General features: G+C 43.4%; 1 protein-coding gene across 1 annotated transcript in view; it reads left to right on the forward strand.

Moving 5' to 3' along the window:
• The window catches only part of LOC137431727 (uncharacterized), a 62669-nt gene that overhangs the window by 11571 nt on the left and 30732 nt on the right, over positions 1-20366 (forward strand). Inside the window, exons 6-8 of the mRNA XM_078782385.1 lie at positions 774-995; positions 1204-1258; positions 19783-19973. Coding sequence (XP_078638511.1) covers positions 774-995; positions 1204-1258; positions 19783-19973 — 468 coding nt within the window. The remainder of the gene's footprint in view (positions 1-773; positions 996-1203; positions 1259-19782; positions 19974-20366) is intronic.

The following is a 20366-nucleotide window of genomic DNA, read 5'->3' on the forward strand; positions in this document are numbered from 1 at the left end:
GATGATTCGTCAGACACATGAACACGGAAACCATGAGGGAAGCTGAGGAGAGGTTTCGGTTTTATGAAGTAGGCAATGACTTGGTGGATGGATGGACCTGATTGGTGTAGAGCAGACAAAAGAAAGGGCAGGACATCGGAGACAACAATTACAAAATATGTTTTTGTATAGTAAATAAAAAATATAATCGAGGGTAGGATTTAGTTAAGGTGTACACTAATCATGGTGATTAATAATTTTAGATCGTACAATATTTCCTTTGAGTTATCTAGTTCAGTCAAGTCGTGTCTGACTTCTGGTGACATTTATGATCCAATATTTCCAAACATCCCTATTCTGCACTGCTTCCCCAAGCTCTGAAAGAGATGGCTTATCTTGGTTTGAGCCATTACCCCCATCCATCCAGCACATACAAAGTGTGCCTCTTCCTCTTCTTCCCTCAACAATCCCAGCATGGTTGATTTCTCCAGACTTGTGTTTTCTGCACGCATGATGTGTCCAAAGTATGACGGTTTCTGTTTCTGCATCAGCGAGTCCAATGTCCATGGTGTTGTAATTTCTTCAAGCACTGATTTGTTTGTTCTTCTTGAAATCCATGGAATTATTAACATTCGTCTCCAACACCACATTACATATTTCCTTTACTAACTTGAAAAGCCATCCATTTTGTCGAATAGATCTATTTCAAAAAGCAGAGTAACGTTTTGCAATTGTTAAAGTAATTACATGTTGTGATGTTTCGATGACTGGAATTTATTTTCTTTGTCCATCAGGGATGGCAAACACTTTTAAGAAAATGCTTGCAGTCAGCTTCTCAAAATGGAGTTCGCTCTATTGCATTTCCGCTGCTGCCATCTGAAGAACTGCCCTCGCCATCATATTTTTCAGACAATGACATCTTGACAACAACTTCAGAATTTGTAACGTCACATCCTCACACCTCTCTTAAGGAAATATATTTAATATCTGAAAGCACCAACAGGCAACTGAAAGGGGTAAGTACGACTAAATCGCTTCATCCATTGTTCAAACTGGCAAAACAATGAAACATATTGAGCTGAATTTTCTGCTGCTGGCATTAACCAAATGTTCTGAATACAATTTTTTTTGCCAATTTGATGAGAAACCTGTATGACTATTTGTGAAATAAACTTGACATGTTTAAAACTAAATGCATTTGTCATACATGTACATGTCTTTCAGAAAACAGACAATGTCGCAGGCAAAGGCTCATTGCAGCCTGGAGCACTCAACCAAGGTAGGAACAATATTTTAATTTGTGGCTTTTATACTTTTACTAGTGGGGTATCCTGACAAATTGTAAGCAATAAGGAACCTTGCTTCGTACATAGGTACATAATAAATATAAGCTTTATGATTATAGGCAAGCATTACCGACCTCCTTCCAGATATCAATTAAGGCTTTGTTTATTTTTTATGGACGCGTTTACAGTTTTTAATGTTAATTTTCATTAAAGTTTTTATTTCAAAGTTTACAGTTATAGAAATTCTAATATTCAAATGCTAGATATCGATTGCGGTTTTTTTGGGGGTTTTTTTTTAACGTACATTTTCATTTACGGACACTTTCCGATGGTTCTGTGATCTTTCCCGGTGTATCGGTATATATTAGATTAGAAGCAAAGAGTGGCTGTTAGTGGGAGATGTCTGGCAGCCAAGATGTAAGTAGTGGGGTACCTCAGGGATTGGTACTGGGAGCGTTATTATTCATAATTCCCATGAATGATTTGGACAGTGGGTAAAACAGTCAGCCCTCTAAATTTGCAGATGACACAAAGCTTGGAGGTAAGGTAGATAGCAGAGATGGGGGTAATCAGATTCAGGAAAGTCTAGATACTTTAATAGATTGGGCGATAGATTGGCAGCTGCAGTTTAACGTAAGTAAATGTAATGTGCTGGGGATAGGTAGGAATGATGAAAATAGTGATTACATGATGCAAGAGCGTGTCACCCAGGAGAAGGATCTTGGGGTGTTAATAGATACGGGGAGGGTGGGAGTGAGGGTAAGCAGACAGGACAATACCAGACAGCTATAGGCAAAGCAAACAGGGTTTAGGTTGTAATTGTGTGCTGTTCTTTGGTTTTGTTACTCCTCCTACAGTTATGGGCCCATTACATCCAGACTTGGTACATAGGATCAGCATGACTCCCAATTAGTGTGTAGGGGCGTTTTTATCTTTGTCGGTGGTCTTGGAGGGGTGGGGTGGGGGGGGGGGGGGAGAGGGGAGAATGGGTCATGAGTCATGAGGACACAATTTGCGATGTAAATGTGTATTGTGTAGCGCCACATATAGGTAGGAGAGGGTATTACAGGTGTCCAACCTTTACAGTACAGTATTATATAATTCCTGTCCCCACATTTTCTAGTGCAGTGAGGTGTTTTGACTTATAAGCAGCAGGCATGTTTTTGCGTCATGCATGTAACCCAGGTTATTTTTTTCCTTTTTTGGGAGTGAATAAGGCAGCTGCCATTAGCCTATACACCGCCAAAATAAAGGTGTTTGTTAAAAGAAGGTGTTGCAAGATCGCCCATCGGGTGGGTACCCTGCTAGTAAATTATAACTTGCGGTAGTGTTAACACTGTATAGTAATTTATTGAGGCCTCATCTATAATACTGTGTATAGTTTTTGTCACCACATCTGAGGAAGGCTATACTGATATAGCTGTCATAGAGAGGGTTCAGCACAGTGCTACTAGATTGATATCGGGGTTAGCTCGACGAAGTTGTGGGCAGTGTTTGAAAGAGATGGGGTTTTATACATCGGAAAGGAGGCGATCATGAGGGGATCTGATAGAGATGTTAAAAATATGAAGGGTGTGGACAAGATAGGTGAAGAGGAATTTTTCAGCAGAGTGGGCAGTCTTTAGACCAGGGGCCATAGCTTGAGGGTAAAGAATATGAGAGTTAGGACAGATTTAAGGCAGGGGTGTTTCAGTCGGAGAGTGGTTAATGCGTGGAATGGTCTCCCCAGAAAGGTAGTGGCAGTGGAGGAGGTGCATATGTTTAAATTGCATTTGGATTTGGATATGTACCTGGATGCATTGGAGGTAGAGAGGTCTGGGGATATTGTCAGGACTTATCAGTAGCTTGTGTGTGGATGAGTGATGATACTGGGGTTGGTGCAGCACGGGCATGATGGGCTGAATGACCTCCTCCTACGCCAAAGTTCCTTGTGTATCTTTGTGTGTATTGTCGTGTGATTCCCCTCAGTGAAGACCGGGAAATCAGGGATAGCAATCGGGCGTTATTCGAGGCGTTCAAATACGGATTTCACGGTATATGCGCGGGCGGAAAAGAGAGGAAGAAGAAGCTTACCGCTTTTAGTTGACGCGATCTCGCCGGCAGTCTTCAGTCTTCAGAGGGCAGTCTTCAAAACCTTCAGGAAATGAACTCGCGCAAAAAACGGAATTATGTACAAAAATAAAAAAGGTTTTATTGCCATGGATGCCGATAATACAAAATAAAACGCGCCGGTTACTAACTATGGTTCCTAAATCGGGACGTCCCCACACCAGACTTAAACACAAACAAATGGGAAGGATAACTGGATAAAATAAATAGTGTGTGTTATCGTGCACTCAGCTCAACTTGCTCGGTGCGTCGTCTGCAATCGTCCAGTCCGAGCGCGCACTCCGGTGTTGGCGGTAAGAAGGCCGAAAATCGCCTCGTTCGCGCGCTGCTAGGTCTCACCGGCGTCTTGCCCACCCCGACCTCGTCACGCTCCAGCAGCAAGCAGCATTCGTCGATGCGTCATTTCTGCCTGGCAAAACTGCCGCTCTCCATCCGCAAAAACTCGGCACGTCTCCCGGTGTCGTCTCCGATCGTTGCCTGGAGCCCGCTGTCTTAATATCGTTGTCTCACGAGGTCCGGAACGAGGGACACGAGCCGAGGGCAGAGGACAGCATCAGGAAGGTAGCAAGAGGAGGAGGGAAGAGCATCGCATGAGGAAGAGAAGAGAAGAGAAGAGCCCAGGGCAGGCAGAAGGTTCAAGCACAAGAGGGGAGTCCAAAAACCGAGAGAACAAAATGCCGGTTCGTCAGTCGTTTCATTGGCCGTCTCGTGACGTCATCTCTCTCTCTCTCTCAATCCCTGCGTCGCTTCTTGCTCGCCCCTCGCGTCCTCCAATCCGAGGGAAGCTTCTTGCCCCTCCCCCGGCCAATCACCAGTCCTTCCTTACTTTGCCAATCGGCGGCCTATGTCCTGCTTTGTGTCTTCCTTCCATCAATCAGTGGCCAGCTTCTTGCCCCTGCCTTGACAAATCAAGAGCTTCATCCTGCCTCGTCTCCCTATTGGTGGTGTCTTGTCCAATCGCTGGGTCTCTGGGCGTGGCTCCCGGCCTGCCTGACCGATGAGTGTTACTATGCAAGTTGGTGTTGTAGCTGGCAGCAGCTCCATCGGCATTGCCCTGAACTGGCTTCTGGTGAGTTTTATTATTAGGGGGGAATTAATTAGTGTGTGCGCTGATGGGGATGGATTCCTAACTAGTTTCTATGTGCGTTGCCATAAGAGACACAGGGATGATCACAGAGGGAATGAAGTACAAGGGAATTTTACCCTTATTCCCTAATCTCGTTAACAAGCCCTGCCCCCTTGTGACAGGGACGAATAAACACTTAATCCGAACAAACCGCAAAAACAGACTTATTACATGTGGGGTTCCCTATCACGACAACCGGAGCATGGTAACTGCACAGATCTACCTAACTCTATATATATGTCACTACCCCAAAATACATAACAGTATTATACAATACTATTGAATGTTCTTCTGTCATGAATGTGGCCTGGATAGTATACTTTAAAAAATGATGTGAAGGGTACGTAAGATCTAACTCGTAGCTGGCAAGTCACTTGTTATCACTTTGTCTCCACATTGAATGATAAATGAGCTCGATATCAAATTGAGTTCTGCAATCAACTTCTGACAGAAGTGTAGTATTTTGAGGCAATTAACCATTGAGTTAGCCACAACCAATATTGCCATAATCACATTCCTAAACTCGCTTTCAAGGCTAAATGTTGCCTGGAAACACTCCATAAATAGAGCAAAGTCCTTTATTGCCTCGTGTCCAACATGCATTGCGGCTCCACAGTTTGGTTCTGCATTTCACTGCGCTGAGGGTAGTGGGGTGTTCAGTCCCTTTGAATCGCTGGGATATCATGGCAGGAAGTTCAATCGCTGGCCCTGCTCTACACTCATCTCTGTAATAAAGCAGGACTGTCTGTCTGTCTGCCCATGAATGACTCCCTCGATTTTGGGGCTCGCCCTGCCAAACTCTGTGGAACCCTTTGAGGTCCCAGCGGATGTCCGAAGGTGGATGGGAGGTTTCATAAATTTCTCACTACAATTATGATTGTTTCGTCATTCATGACACATTCGCTGGTTCGGTAATATCTCGATACAAATGAGATTTTGCGTTTCCACCCGGACGACGCTGATTCATCATAGCACAAAAGAGCCAATCCTCCTCCTCAACGAACACGACCACCCGTTATTATTATCAGCTTCATCATCATCGTTAAAGGTACATTGATTTTACACAGTACTACTCCCACAGTTTTGGGGCCAGCTCCAGCAAATTTTCTTTGCAGCTTTCGGGGTCTCTGCAAGTGTCCTAAAGTGGGTGGGAGTTTTCATAACATTTCTCAAGATATCTTCTTTTGTTGAGACTTTGGCCTCGCACCTGTGCATAGCATGGATACCTTGCTGATTGAAGATATTTTTGTGACTCTGCAGTCCTCTTTTGCTTCTTCCACTTTTGTGCCTCATTCTTCCCTGCCCTTAGCACATGTTTATTAACGAGTTTATCATTAACTCATTCCTCCACATTAACTCATTCCTCCCATCCTCCCATTAAGCCTTCTGTTCACCTCTACTCCTTTGTCATCCATTTTTTTCTCCTTTTTTGGCTTACCTGAATCTGTCCCTGTTGCACTTGGGTTCCCTGAATCTTTCCGTTCCTTCAGGAAGACACATTTACATCCCATGATGTTTCCCACACTTACACATGACGGTCTATTCTCACAAACCCTGGTTATTTCATTACCTGTAACTTTCCTACTCATGCCAACCTTGATCCTTTGTATGTTCCCTTCGGTGCCTCATTATCATTTTATTGACCTTCCCTGCTCTATTCTACTTCCCTTCCACGATGCATGCACAACTGAAAAACACAGTTAAATAGTGCTTGCATTTTTAATTCACAGCTACAACCATTTTGTTAAATATTTGCTTTCTTGTTCTTGCTCAGTTCTTATCATCCCTCTCAACAAGATGAAAAAAAAGCTTTAAAAAAGAAAAAAAACACCTTCTGACTTGATCATAACCGCTGGACGTCTTGAGTACCGCACTTTATAAATGACGTAATCCACCCCAGAGTTTTCAGTACGCATGCGCAGAAACCCCGAGTGCAAAGTCGATTGGAGCAGCTTGGAGCCTTGGACGTCCATCATACGTGACGGTGTCAGATAAAGAGTGGAGCATATAAGAAGGTCAAAGTGGGATCATCGGCCCACGTGTTCTTTAACAATTAACAAAGCACTACAAAGGGCTGATTTTGCTGCATACACAAGGATTGAAATGTACGAGGTAAACACGTTTCAAGGTTAAACGCCGATGCAGCCAACAAGCCACTCTGTGTATGCAGTGCATAGTGGCAATGATGTTGTAGTCAGTAACAGCAGGAAGCACGCACTGTACCTGTATATTGAAGGTCCGTTGAGGTGGTTATTTTTTATTTTCAACGACATATTTAAGTAATTGAAGTTAGTATCCATAATTTGTGCAGCATTGGAAGAACCATAAAGAGTAATATAAATAATAAAGCGGAAAACAAAGCAAACAGATTCTGCAGATCAGTTTTAAAATTCATTAACAGAACGAAACTAGTAATATAAGTTGTTAGTATCCATAATCCATATCCGTGGTACACTGGTATTTAGGTGGGTGGCGTATATAGAGCGTCGCGGCTCTGAAAACGCCAGTAAAAAGCAAACCTAAAAGAAGAAGAAGATGAGAAAGCAAGCAAACGGTGCAGTAATTTGAGCTTGCGCATGTGGCGAGCATAGCCGAACAACTCTCAGATAACATTTAATTCAAAATATATTTTAAAAAAATTCGAGTACTGCAGGGTGTTGTGAGGCGTTAGTTGTGTTGTTTCGCGATGGCGCATTTGTACAGGTAGGAACGGAACGGAACGGAATAAGTACCGGTACGACACTTCTGAAAGGAAGGTTGTGGGGGATGAATGCATGTGATGTACCGACATTAATTATATATATAATATATATAGTATATGAGAGTAATGGACATCAAGTTGTAGAGCTGAGGTAATGTTGGAGTTGGTACAGTGTCAGTAAGGAACTGTAATCTGCCTGTGTAATCAGTAATGAGCGCACCGAAGGCTAACAACAATACTAACTAGGCACAACTAATGTGAACAACAGTACTAACTAGGCACAACTAATGTGAACAACAGTCAACAGTACTAACTAGGCACAACGAATGTGAACAACAGAACTAACTCGGCACAACGAATGTGAACAACAATACTAACGAGGCACAACTAATGTGAACAACAGTACGAGCTTGGCACAACTAATGTGAACAACAGAACTAACGAGGCACAACTATTGTGAACAACAGAACTAACGAGGCACAACTAATGTGAACAACAGAACTAACGAGGCACAACTAATGTGAACAACAGAACTAACTTGGCACAACTAATGTGAACAACAGTACTAACTAGGCACAACTAATGTGAACAACAGAACTAACGAGGCACAACGAATGTGAACAACAGTACTAACTAGGCAGAACTCGCATGAACAACAGTACTAACGAGGCACAACTAATGTGAACAACAGAACTAACTTGGCAGAACTCGCATGAACAACAGTACTAACGAGGCACAACTAATGTGAACAACAGAACTAACTAGGCACAACTAATGTGAACAACAATACTAACGAAGCACAACTAATGTGAACAACAGTACTAACTAGGCACAACTAATGTGAACAACAGTACTAACTAGGCACAACGAATGTGAACAACAGTACTAACTAGGCACAACGAATGTGAACAACAGTACTAACTAGGCACAACTAATGTGAACAACAGTACTAACTAGGCACAACGAATGTGAACAACAGTACTAACTAGGCAGAACTCGCATGAACAACAGTTACGAGGCACAACTAATGTGAACAACAGAACTAACTTGGCAGAACTCGCATGAACAACAGTACTAACGAGGCACAACTAATGTGAACAACAGAACTAACTAGGCACAACTAATGTGAACAACAATACTAACGAAGCACAACTAATGTGAACAACAGAACTAACTTGGCAGAACTCGCATGAACAACAGTACTAACGAGGCACAACTAATGTGAACAACAGAACTAACTAGGCACAACTAATGTGAACAACAATACTAACGAAGCACAACTAATGTGAACAACAGTACGAGCTTGGCACAACTAATGTGAACAACAGAACTAACGAGGCACAACTAATGTGAACAACAGAACTAACGAGGCACAACTAATGTGAACAACAGTACTAACTAGGCACAACTAATGTGAACAACAGAACTAACGAGGCACAACGAATGTGAACAACAGTACTAACTAGGCAGAACGAATGTGAACAACAGTACTAACTAGGCAGAACTCACTTGAACAACAGTACTAACTGGGCACAACGAATGTGAATAACAGTACTAACTAGGCAGAACTCACTTTAACAACAGTACTATATAGGCACAACTAATGTGAACAACAATACTAACTAGGCACAACTAATGTGAACAACAATACTAACTAGGCACAACTAATGTGAACAACAGTACTAACTAGGCACAACTAATGTGAACAACAGAACTAACTCGGCACAACGAATGTGAACAACAATACTAACGAGGCACAACTAATGTGAACAACAGAACTAACTTGGCAGAACTCGCATGAACAACAGTACTAACGAGGCACAACTAATGTGAACAACAGAACTAACTAGGCACAACTAATGTGAACAACAATACTAACGAAGCACAACTAATGTGAACAACAGTACGAGCTTGGCACAACTAATGTGAACAACAGAACTAACTAGGCACAACTAATGTGAACAACAGTATGAACTAGGCACAACTAATGTGAACAACAGAACTAACTAGGCACAACTAATGTGAACAACAGTACGAACTAGGCACAACTAATGTGAACAACAGAACTAACTAGAACGGCACTCAGTAGAGAGCATACCTCTGCCTGGTTGGCCATATCACTCGATGATGATGAATCACTTAAAAAATTAAATAATTCTCATATACAACAACAACATGCATTTTAAGGCCATTTTCCCTGCTAGAGCAGGGGTTAGCCTTGCGGTCCCCATGACAATCTTCTCCATTTTGCCCTATTTTCTGCATCTCCCCTTGCCCGCATTTCTTATTCCACCATCTTTAGCCAAGTCTTTCTTAGATTGGTTGAAAATTGTGACCTGTAGGCGACTGACATACAGACAGAATAACGCACAATACCAACCAATATACAGTCGTACCCCGCTATTCGCGGGGGATACGTTCCTGGAAAATCCGCGAATAGCGAAACCTGCGCGAATTGGTACATGAGCTGGGACCCGAAATTTAACTTTTTGCTACCACTCGGAGGGACAAAGCCTAATGATGTTTTTGTGATAGCTTAACATCTGTAGACAACAAAAAAGCCTGGTGGCCGTGTCAAGAGTGGTAGCTGAGAGTCAGAAATGGGTAAAATGAAGATGGCGTCCAAAAAACACCAAATTCACAAACTATGATTTGTTGAACTTTAACCACGGCATATGTCTGATTAATTCAAGAATTAGCATCGTATAGCTTAAGTTGGCAAGGCACCAGCCCCCTGCCGGTGTCCTGAAACTTGATTCAAGACAAAAAAAATGGATAAAAATACTTGATTGTGGAGAAAATAAATTCTAAAACAAATACACAAACAAATTGATGTACTTTCCAATCATTGTAATTTTTTCTTAAAAGAATCGTGTTTTTCTTTCCTTAGAACCTCAGCGAATGTTGCACAATACACGACAATAAATGTACCCTACCTCTATGCAAGACCTGCGCAAAAGCATACAATGGGACGAAGTACAGCATATATCCCATGTGACATGTATTAGATTAACGAAGACCTCTCTGAAGTATACATTCTGAGTGTGGAATGGTTTATCGGGGTTGTAACATACCATACTATTAATTCCACAGATAATGGATTACATTTAAACTTCAAAATAATGCTAAACATTGCCATTTCTCAGTCCACCTTTATACCCGAGATAAAAATTCAGCGCCGTTTCATCAAACCACAACCCCCACATCAAAGTTCACCATTCAATGTAGAACAATAAAAGAACCATTAATTTCACACGTTTGTCAAGACACTGGAAGGGTCCATTGATGTAATGGCCTAATAACTCGATATCAAATTCCCAAGTACATATACGAGTCAAGGAATATTGTCCGTTCCCTAACCGCAGTCACCGCTAGTGTCCTCGTCTTCAGAACATTCATCATGATCTGGTTCAACATCATCATCGGCCATGTTGTCGCAGGTCTGCAACTTACACGTGGCAGTACATTTCAGTCCATTCGCTAGACACTGGCAATCAGGAAGCTTGCATGCTTTTGTGCATTTGCATGACAGGAACTCCAGAATGACATCGGGAGCTGGTGGGCCTGTCATCCAGCGAATAACTAGGTTACTATCCTCTTCAGTCCACCCATACCTGTCAGCAGGGTTTGGTATGTTTGGATTCTTTTCCAGACTACGATGTCACACAGCAGATTGATAATTGGCTCTCAAGACATGCATGTTCAGGCAATCTTCACATGGCGGCAGCTGACCGGACTCGATGTCCCCTTTCTTGGTCCTGAACAGCTGATAACGCAGTTCGTTAACCTTGCTGGTATTGGACCCAGCTGTGTACAATCGGCACGTGAAGTCCTGTATAATTTTGAACAAGCTGTTCGGTACCAGCCAGTCGTCTCCCAATTTGGTGAAAGCCTTCTGGTACTGTGTGCTGTTCTGTACGAGTTTCAGCGCCTTGAGCTTTCCCCGGGCCCCAAATGCACTTACAGTGTCACACCCAGTGAACGCGTGCAATCCAGGTAGAGCTTTACATACTTTCTCGCCAACTGCTGCAGAAACTTTGCTCACATCGATGAATCTCTCTCGACTTTTGGTACCACACTTTATGTACATGTTGCAATCGATGTCACTGTTAAGAGCTAGAGAAAGTACAAACACATCGGTGTCTTCTGAAGCAATGACCAAAGAGCTGGACTCTGAAACAGCATGTCTTGCGTGTAAAAACATGTGAGTGTCTGCTTCTTCCTGCGTAGAATCCAGCGCCTCTACTTCAGTAGAATCATCACATGTTATCTTGAAGCACTTCGTCGCGCACGTGACATACATGATTCGGTCTTCGAAATTTGATCGTAGCTTTGGGCTCTGCCAGTCCTGCGAGATAAATTTGATTAAGTTTGTTTTGCTCTCCGATGAAAACAGAAGCCTCCACTGCTTTATCCTGTGGCCAGAGACAATATTGCTGAAGAGCAGACCTGTTTCGGAGCCGCGATTTACCCTCTCCGCAGTTTTGATAGAATTTGGGGCGTATATATCAAACACCACATCGATACGACGACTTCCTGATCCTATCTGTAATGCCGATAGAAGGAGACCTTCAGACAGCTGTCCAAAAGTGACGTTCTCCCCACGTGCTTTCTGTACCAAGCTCATGCCGTCTATGATGCAGGTGGACGGCCGACGAATTTCCTTAGCTGAAGATACTTCTTTCTCCAGATGCCTTGCCATGGCTGCCTTGTTCATTTTCTTCAGTGTCCCATCACAGTTACCTAGCAACCAAGGTAAGGGACCAAGGGGATGTGCCAATACTTTACTCATTGTCAAGTTTCTGCTGCTCGCAATTAGCATCATATGGCTGAAGAGCTTGTGGTCGTCTTTGATCGTCTGTTTGATCGTCTGTTTGAGGATCGTCTGTTTGACTTTGAGGATCGTCTGTTTGTTGGATGTACTAGATTTCTTCTGTTTCTTTATGTCTATGAATGTCTTAAGTTGATTGTTCTCCAGTCTGTCATGAAATTTCATGGTCTGCTTTTCAATTCTCTCTTCTTGGAAGTGTTGATATGCTGTCTCGCCGACCTGATATGCCCTCTGGATATCATTGACGATGTTGACAGGAGCAACCGTTGCAGTTGAAATGCTGATCAACTCAGATTGGCTACTGTCAAAGGGATTGACCCATTCATTTTTTAGCAGGTTGACAAGCGACTGGACATCCGCTTCATCCCTATGTATACGTGAAGGCTCAAGATCAGGATGGTTGAGACCAGGGGACTGCAGCTGAGTCATCTCTCTCATCTGCTTAAGACATGTACTCCTGTACTCCGCAGTGAGATAATATCTATTGACGGCTCCCGGTTTGAGACTGAACCCTTTGGTTCATCTAGATGTCCGTGTGTCCTTGTTTATGGTCTCTTCGATTGTCTGATCAACTGGTATCCGACCGAAACAGTTTTTATCTCCCAGCTGCACCGGGAATCCTCCATCTAGAAGATGCGAATGGACATCTGTATGGTTCTCTGGAAGTCTTGTCATTTATGTCTAGTACACTGATAGGTATCGACTGTAGTTGATTTTGTCATAGGCGAAACACCAGGGCAGCATAGCTAGGATTGCGGCCAAATACAGCATCGAATCTCCTTCTCTAGATGCTCTGATGAGACCTAGAAGTATCTCGGCCATACGACCAACAGACCAACGACCATACGACCAACAGACAGACAGATCTCGACCAACAGAATATTGTGATTAGATATATTTCCAAATATTACTATAAACTCAGTGGTTAGGAATTCAATTAGATTGATTTACATAGCAAGAGTTAAATTATATGGGACATTCTCTCTTATTACCAAGAAAGACTATGAGCATTCACACTCTGTAACTTGTTTTATGACACCATCTTTGTTGGCAACATGTGACCTGGATACAAAAAAACAATAACATAAACGTTCTATCAAATTTAATATTCAAATTTCTGTCCTAAAACAAAGTGACAGCTGAAATTGACGAGTATGACAGCTATAATCAGTAATTATATGAAAATAATGTTATCATGATCCGCCATCTTGGATTGACCTACATTCTGCCACTAAGCTACCAATCTGGCATGGCCATCATAATTTTTTACTATCTAGAGATAGTAAGGAACAAAAAAAACACGACGGCGCTTTGTCCCTCCGGATGGTAGCAGTTAGCGTCCCAGCTCATGTACTAAATAGTGAAAAAGTGAAATAGGGAGGCATTGTTTCAATGGAAAATGGGGGATACATTCCCAATTCGCGAAAATCCGCGAATAGAGAGGACCAAACCACGAACGGCGAGGCAAAATCCGTGAATGGTGATGCAAATCCCAAGAATGTCGACGATAATTCACGAAGGTCGATGAAAGTCCTGGAAATGGCGAGACAAAACCCACGAATGGCGGCGATAATCTATGAAGGTCGATGAAAATTCCATGAATGTATGTCGCGGCATTGTTTCAATGGGGAAAAGGGGGATACGTTATAGGTTCCTGGCAGTTCCTGATTGATAGAGGAACATTTTTTAAGTTTAAAATGTTTTCGACCGCAAATGCACATGATTACAATTTCCCAAAAAATGCTTACAAAAATAAAAGACAACACCAGTACCATTTTCAATTTATTGAAGGAATGCGCTTACAGTTTATTAAAAGTGCTTAACCATACCGTACCGTGAAAGTAAAAAAAAAACAACACCATCATGTACCGTTTAAAAATTTTATTTTACAAACACATGCAACTTTCAAATGATGATGATGGTGATGATGATGATGGTGATGAATTAAAATCCCAATAATTCGTCGAACTTTGAGGGCGACCCAAATGATGGTGCAGCAAAATCGTGCACGAAGGGAGAGGTAGGAGAAGGTGAGGACGCTGGTGAGAATGCTGGTGATCTTGAGGTGGAGGGAGCAGGGCTGAATAAATGGGCGATGGCGAGCTGCCTGACACATTGCCCAACATTTCGATGCAGCTCTTTGTATCTGAGCAGCACATCATCCAAGCCCCTCTTGAACTCGAGGTACCTCTCCATTACTGGGTCAGCATTTTCCAACTTGTCGACATTTGCCCGCGTGTCCTGCAGCAACTCGCCCAGGAACTGGACTGTGAGGTTGGAACTCGGCACTTCTTCCTCATTACTGCCCGCCTCCGCATTCTCCTCCTCGGAAACTTTTGGAATTGCGTCCAACTCGTCCTCGATGAGCGGGTTTAGGGATCTGTTCAACATCATGGTTTTCAGCATGAAGTCCCTCGTCTGCGTGTTGTTCTCGATCCATATTCTGAGAGTCTTCTCCATCCTTTCCATGTGGACATTCTGGACATGGGTGACCACCTTCGTACTCGATACAGTGCTTGCCGATCACGAATGGCCTTCTCCTTTTTCCGTATGTAGAGAACGGTGGATTAGTTGACGCCATAATGTTTGCCAACAGAGGCCGCACTCTCTCCTCTCGAAAGACGGTCCAGCAGCTCCACTTTCTGGCTCGGGCACATCACTTTCTTTTGCCTCTTGGTAGTCGACGTATCTCCGGCTCTGCTCTTGTGCTTGGGAGCCATTATTGAACGACTATCAGAAGTACCCGGCATTGCCGGGCGGGGGAGGGGAGGGGGGGGGGGACGGGGGGGAGGGGAGGGGAGGGGAACGGGGGGGGGAGGAGGGGAGAGGGGAGAAGAGGGGGGGATGGCGAGCGAGGGGAGGGGGGTGGGAGGGGGGAGGGGATGGGAACGGGGGGGAGGAGAGGGGTGGGGAACGGGGGGGGAGGGGAACGTGGGGGGAGGGGAGGGGAACGGGGGGGGGGAGGGGAGGGGAACGGGGGGGAGGGGAGAAGAGTGGGAGGGGGAGAGGGGGGGATGGCGAGGGTGAGGGATGGGAGGGGGGAGGGGGGTAGGGGCCGGAGGGGGGAAGGGGGAGGGGCGATGGGGAGGGGGGAAGGGGGGAGGGGATGGGGAGAGTGAGGGACGCCCTCCAGTACCGGCGTTGCCGGGTGGGGGAAGGGAGACCCGTACATTCCCAACCCGTACATTCGCCCTCTCGACTCAAGCTCACTCGGACAAAAGCCTCGCACAAATTACACCGTGAAGGCCCAATGGCCATGTCTATGCCACAAATCAAGTACGTGAGCGAGTCGGGCGCACTGAATTGAAAATATATAGAACGCTCATACTCCGTGAAAAGTGAAGCTATAATATTTTTGAAAAATTTCATTGGTTGCTAGGAGACGGCAGCATGTAAAAACCGTTTGAATATTTGCAATACAGTTTGATCCAGAGGTAAGTGGTATGGTCTTGCTGGTTGGTGGACACGATATGTGTAAGGGAAATTATTTTGGTGTCCTGTATCTGGTCGTGCTAGTTGGTGAACACGGTACATTTAAGGGAAATGATTTTCTGTCATTCTTCTGAGTGGTTGCTTCTTCCCCGTATTTTTGTTCATTTTATTGTTTTTTTCCACTCTCTTGAGTTGTGGGCCTTCCTTGAGTGGTATTACATTTATCATCATCATCATTGGAATGTCTGTTGTAAAGATACGGACATCAAGTCCGTATCTTGACGCAGAGAGCATCAAGCACCATCTTTTTATACCAGGCAACGACAACGGCAACGCACTAACGCAGACCTCGCTCGGCCCCGCCCACAGCAACCGCTCTCGGCCCCGCCCATAGCTGCCTCGCTCGGCCCCGCCCACAGCGATCTCGCCCGGGCCCGCCCACAGCGACCTCGCTCGGTCCCGTCCCGCCCACAGCGACCTTGCTCGGTCCCTCCCACAGCGGCATCACTCCGTCTCCGCCCTACACGGCACTATCGATATATTATCTATCTATAATTCCAGTAATCTCTGTACGTTTGTACGTTTGTACGTTTGTCTGTCTGTGACCGCTGTTTCTCGACAACCACGGGTCCGATATACTTTTAACTTGCCAGGTATATTGCTGGGGACCCGAGGATGTGCCTTTTCAAGGTTTCATATTAATCGGACAATTACTTACCGAGCTATGTCCAAAAAACGATTCAACCAATCAGAGAGCAGCGAACGATCGCGTGTGCCGGCGTTGCGAATGGACCAAACCATTCCATGTAAATAGAGGGGGGGGTTCTGTGGTCGTTGCGAATGGACGAAACCATTTCATGTAAATAGAGGGGGGGGATTGTCACTGTACTCGCAAGCCGTTCGCCGTTCGCTTTGGCGTTGCGAATGGACCAAACCATTTCATGTAAATAGAGGGGGGGGGATATAATTTTAGATAGATATATAGTACGGGCATATATATAGTACGGGCATGCCCTAGTTCGTACAATGCCGGGTACTTCTGCTCGCTGAAAACAAATCTATGTGAAACATGCTAAATCATGCTAAATGCTAATCATGCAGAAGTACCCGGCAAAAACGCAATCGCTCTGAAATACGTGCGAACGCGTAAATGAGTTGATGGCGGCAACGAACATCACGTGATCGCTCTGAGCGAATCAGCGCGCTGCGCTGCTTCCGGTCAGATTCCGGTCATAATATTTCGCGCTGAGATAAAAATATGGTAAAAACATATGAAATAAATTTTTAGGTCAGCCATGTTCGTCACAGGCTCAATGGCCATGTCTGTGCCAAATATCAAGTACGTGAGCCTCTCCGTTTAGGAGTCTATCGGTAACATTACACACACGCACGCACACACACACACACACACACACACACACACACACACACACACACACACACACACACACACACCACACACACACACAAACTGTGTTTTATATATACAGTATATCTAGATGAGCAGAGCGAGTCAAAACCACAGGTTGGAGCAACGGGACGAGAACAATGATCGAGATCGAGGACACAATCTGTATATATGTAGGATTGCAAGCATTGTGGATATCTGCGGGAGCCCATTGTTTGTGGGGGATGTTATCCGATGATGCCGTATCGAGCTATCTGCTAATTACAATAATAGATTTGATGAATCGTTTGCATTCTATAAATCATAGAGGTTGACATGTTTTAATTGCTGATGGAACATCTCACGAAGCGTTTTCATTGTGTAACATCTCTGATGATGCTTTACCGTAAATTGCAAATTATAATTGATTTAATGAAGCATTTGCATTCTATAATTCGCGGAGTTGACTTGTTTACACATCTAGTGGGATATGCCGTAAAGCTCGCTTGTAGTGCAGCTGCAATTCACGCCCACAAAAGCCTTTGAAAACGCAAAGCACCCAGCGCCAGCAGGGAATGTACTGTACTGTACTGTATAAGCAGGCCATGCTCACGGCTCGTATAAGATTTTTTTTGCGTACGTCCACCTGCTTTTTGCATGGCTGGTAAAAGATGGGTTTTATAAATGTGTCAAGCTAGCGGCTTGTGAATTATTTTTTTTGCGCCCTTGAAAAAAAACAACCGCGATTTCGCAGAACAACCACAAAAAGAAAAAAACCCTGCGATTTCGCAGAACACAACCACAAAAAGAAAAAAACTGCGATTTCGCAGAACACAACCACAAAAAGAAAAAAACTGCGATTTCGCAGAACACAACCACAAAAAGAAAAAAAACCTGCGATTTCGCAGAACACAACCACAAAAAGAAAAAAAACTGCGATTTCGCAGAACACAACCACAAAAAGAAAAAAAAACGCGATTTCGCAGAACACAACCACAAAAAGAAAAAAACCCGCGATTTCGCAGAACACAACCACAAAAAGAAAAAAACTGCGATTTCGCAGAACACCACCACAAAAAGAAAAAAACTGCGATTTCGCAGAACACAACCACAAAAAGAAAAAAAACTGCGATTTCGCAGAACACAACCACAAAAAGAAAAAAAACTGCGATTTCGCAGAACACAACCACAAAAAGAAAAAAAACCGATTTCGCAGAACACCACCACAAAAAGAAAAAAACTGCGATTTCGCAGAACACAACCACAAAAAGAAAAAAACTGCGATTTCGCAGAACACAACCACAAAAAGAAAAAAAACTGCGATTTCGCAGAACACAACCACAAAAAGAAAAAAAACCTGCGATTTCACAGAACACAACCACAAAAAGAAAAAAAAACTGCGATTTCACAGAACACAACCACAAAAAGAAAAAAAAACTGCGATTTCGCAGAACACAATCACAAAAAGAAAAAAAACGCGATTTCGCAGAACACAACCACAAAAAGAAAAAAACCGCGATTTCGCAGAACACAACCACAAAAAGAAAAAAAACTGCGATTTCGCAGAACACCACCACAAAAAGAAAAAAAATGCGATTTCGCAGAACACAACCACAAAAAGAAAAAAAACCTGCGATTTTGCAGAACACAACCACAAAAAGAAAAAAAAACTGCGATTTCGCAGAACACAACCACAAAAAGAAAAAAAAACGCGATTTCGCAGAACACAACCACAAAAAGAAAAAAAACCGCGATTTCGCAGAACACAACCACAAAAAGAAAAAAAACTGCGATTTCACAGAACACCACCACAAAAAGAAAAAAACTGCGATTTCGCAGAACACAACCACAAAAATAAAAAAAACTGCGATTTCGCAGAACACAACCACAAAAAGAAAAAAACTGCGATTTCGCAGAACACCACCACAAAAAGAAAAAAACTGCGATTTCGCAGAACACAACCACAAAAGAAAAAAACTGCGATTTCGCAGAACACAACCACAAAAAGAAAAAAAACTGCGATTTCGCAGAACACAACCACAAAAAGAAATAAAACCTGCGATTTCGCAGAACACAACCACAAAAAGAAAAAAAAACTGCGATTTCGCAGAACACAACCACAAAAAGAAAAAAAACGCGATTTCGCAGAACACAACCACAAAAAGAAAAAAAAACACGATTTCGCAGAACACAACCACAAAAAGAAAAAAAACTGCGATTTCGCAGAACACCACCACAAAAAGAAAAAAAATGCGATTTCGCAGAACACAACCACAAAAAGAAAAAAAAATGCGATTTCGCAGAACACAACCACAAAAAGAAAAAAAACTGCGATTTCGCAGAACACCACCACAAAAAGAAAAAAACTGCGATTTCGCAGAACACAACCACAAAAAGAAAAAAAAACTGCGATTTCGCAGAACACAACCACAAAAAGAAAAAAAACTGCGATTTCGCAGAACACAACCACAAAAAGAAAAAAAACTGCGATTTCGCAGAACGCAACCACAAAAAGAAAAAAAACTGCGATTTCGCAGAACACAACCACAAAAAGAAAAAAAAACTGCGATTTGTGGGACATTTTTCCACGAATAGAGAAACATGTCGCATTTTATCAACCGCGAATATGCAGATTCCGCGAATAGCGGGGTCCGACTGTATTTGAAAACCTTCGATTTTCCCAAGTAACAAGCAGACAGGGGTGAAAACATAACCTCCATCCACTTTCGGTGGTGGAGGTAGTGGTGGTCTGATGTTTTTACTTTGTAATTTTGTTTTTGGGATTTTTTAGAGGTGTGATTTTTATTTTTTTGGACATTTGAAATGTAAAATACACATTGACCTTCACCCTGCTTCATAAAAGCCATTTACATGTTTTGTTTGGTTCAGTTTTCGGACTTCATCTTTTTTTTTTTCTTTTCCTTTATATAGATGAGGGAAATGCTTTAGTCTTGTTCCAGCGGATGGGCTTTTCTCAAAGTAATCCAAAGAGACGAAAAATGATGACCAACAAGTGCTCTTTTACAACAGGATGTTTGGATGCTGAACAAAATATGACTGAGCAATATGACACACGTGACCTCGGCAGAGAAACCACATCTGATACTCCCGCTGATTGCTATGTAAGTTGTGAATTTTTTTGGACAGTTTACACACAGCTTTAGAATTGATTGTACAGTACTATATGTCTCACTTTTACCCCTCACTCCATAGTTTGACAATAGTTTATGAAGATGCATGCATGTATGTCACATGTAGATCTTCTGGGTATTATGTGCCCCCCAACCCAACTACCCCCTTTGCTTTGTACTTTTATTAACTACTAGCAAAGGTACCTGGCATTGCCGGGCAACGCAGGGTCCCTCATCCCACCCTTCCCCCTGCCTTTTCCCACCCCATCCTTTCCCTCCCTGCAGGCTCCCACCCTCTCCCCCTCCCTCCAGACCTCCCACGCCTTCCCCTCCAGACTCCCGCGCCTTCCTCTCCAGACTCCCGTCCCTTCTCTCACCCGCTCC

Source organism: Myxine glutinosa, chromosome 7 (assembly GCF_964187855.1).
Source record: "Myxine glutinosa chromosome 7, kmMyxGlut1.1, whole genome shotgun sequence".
NCBI classification, from domain to species: Eukaryota; Metazoa; Chordata; class Myxini; order Myxiniformes; family Myxinidae; genus Myxine; species Myxine glutinosa.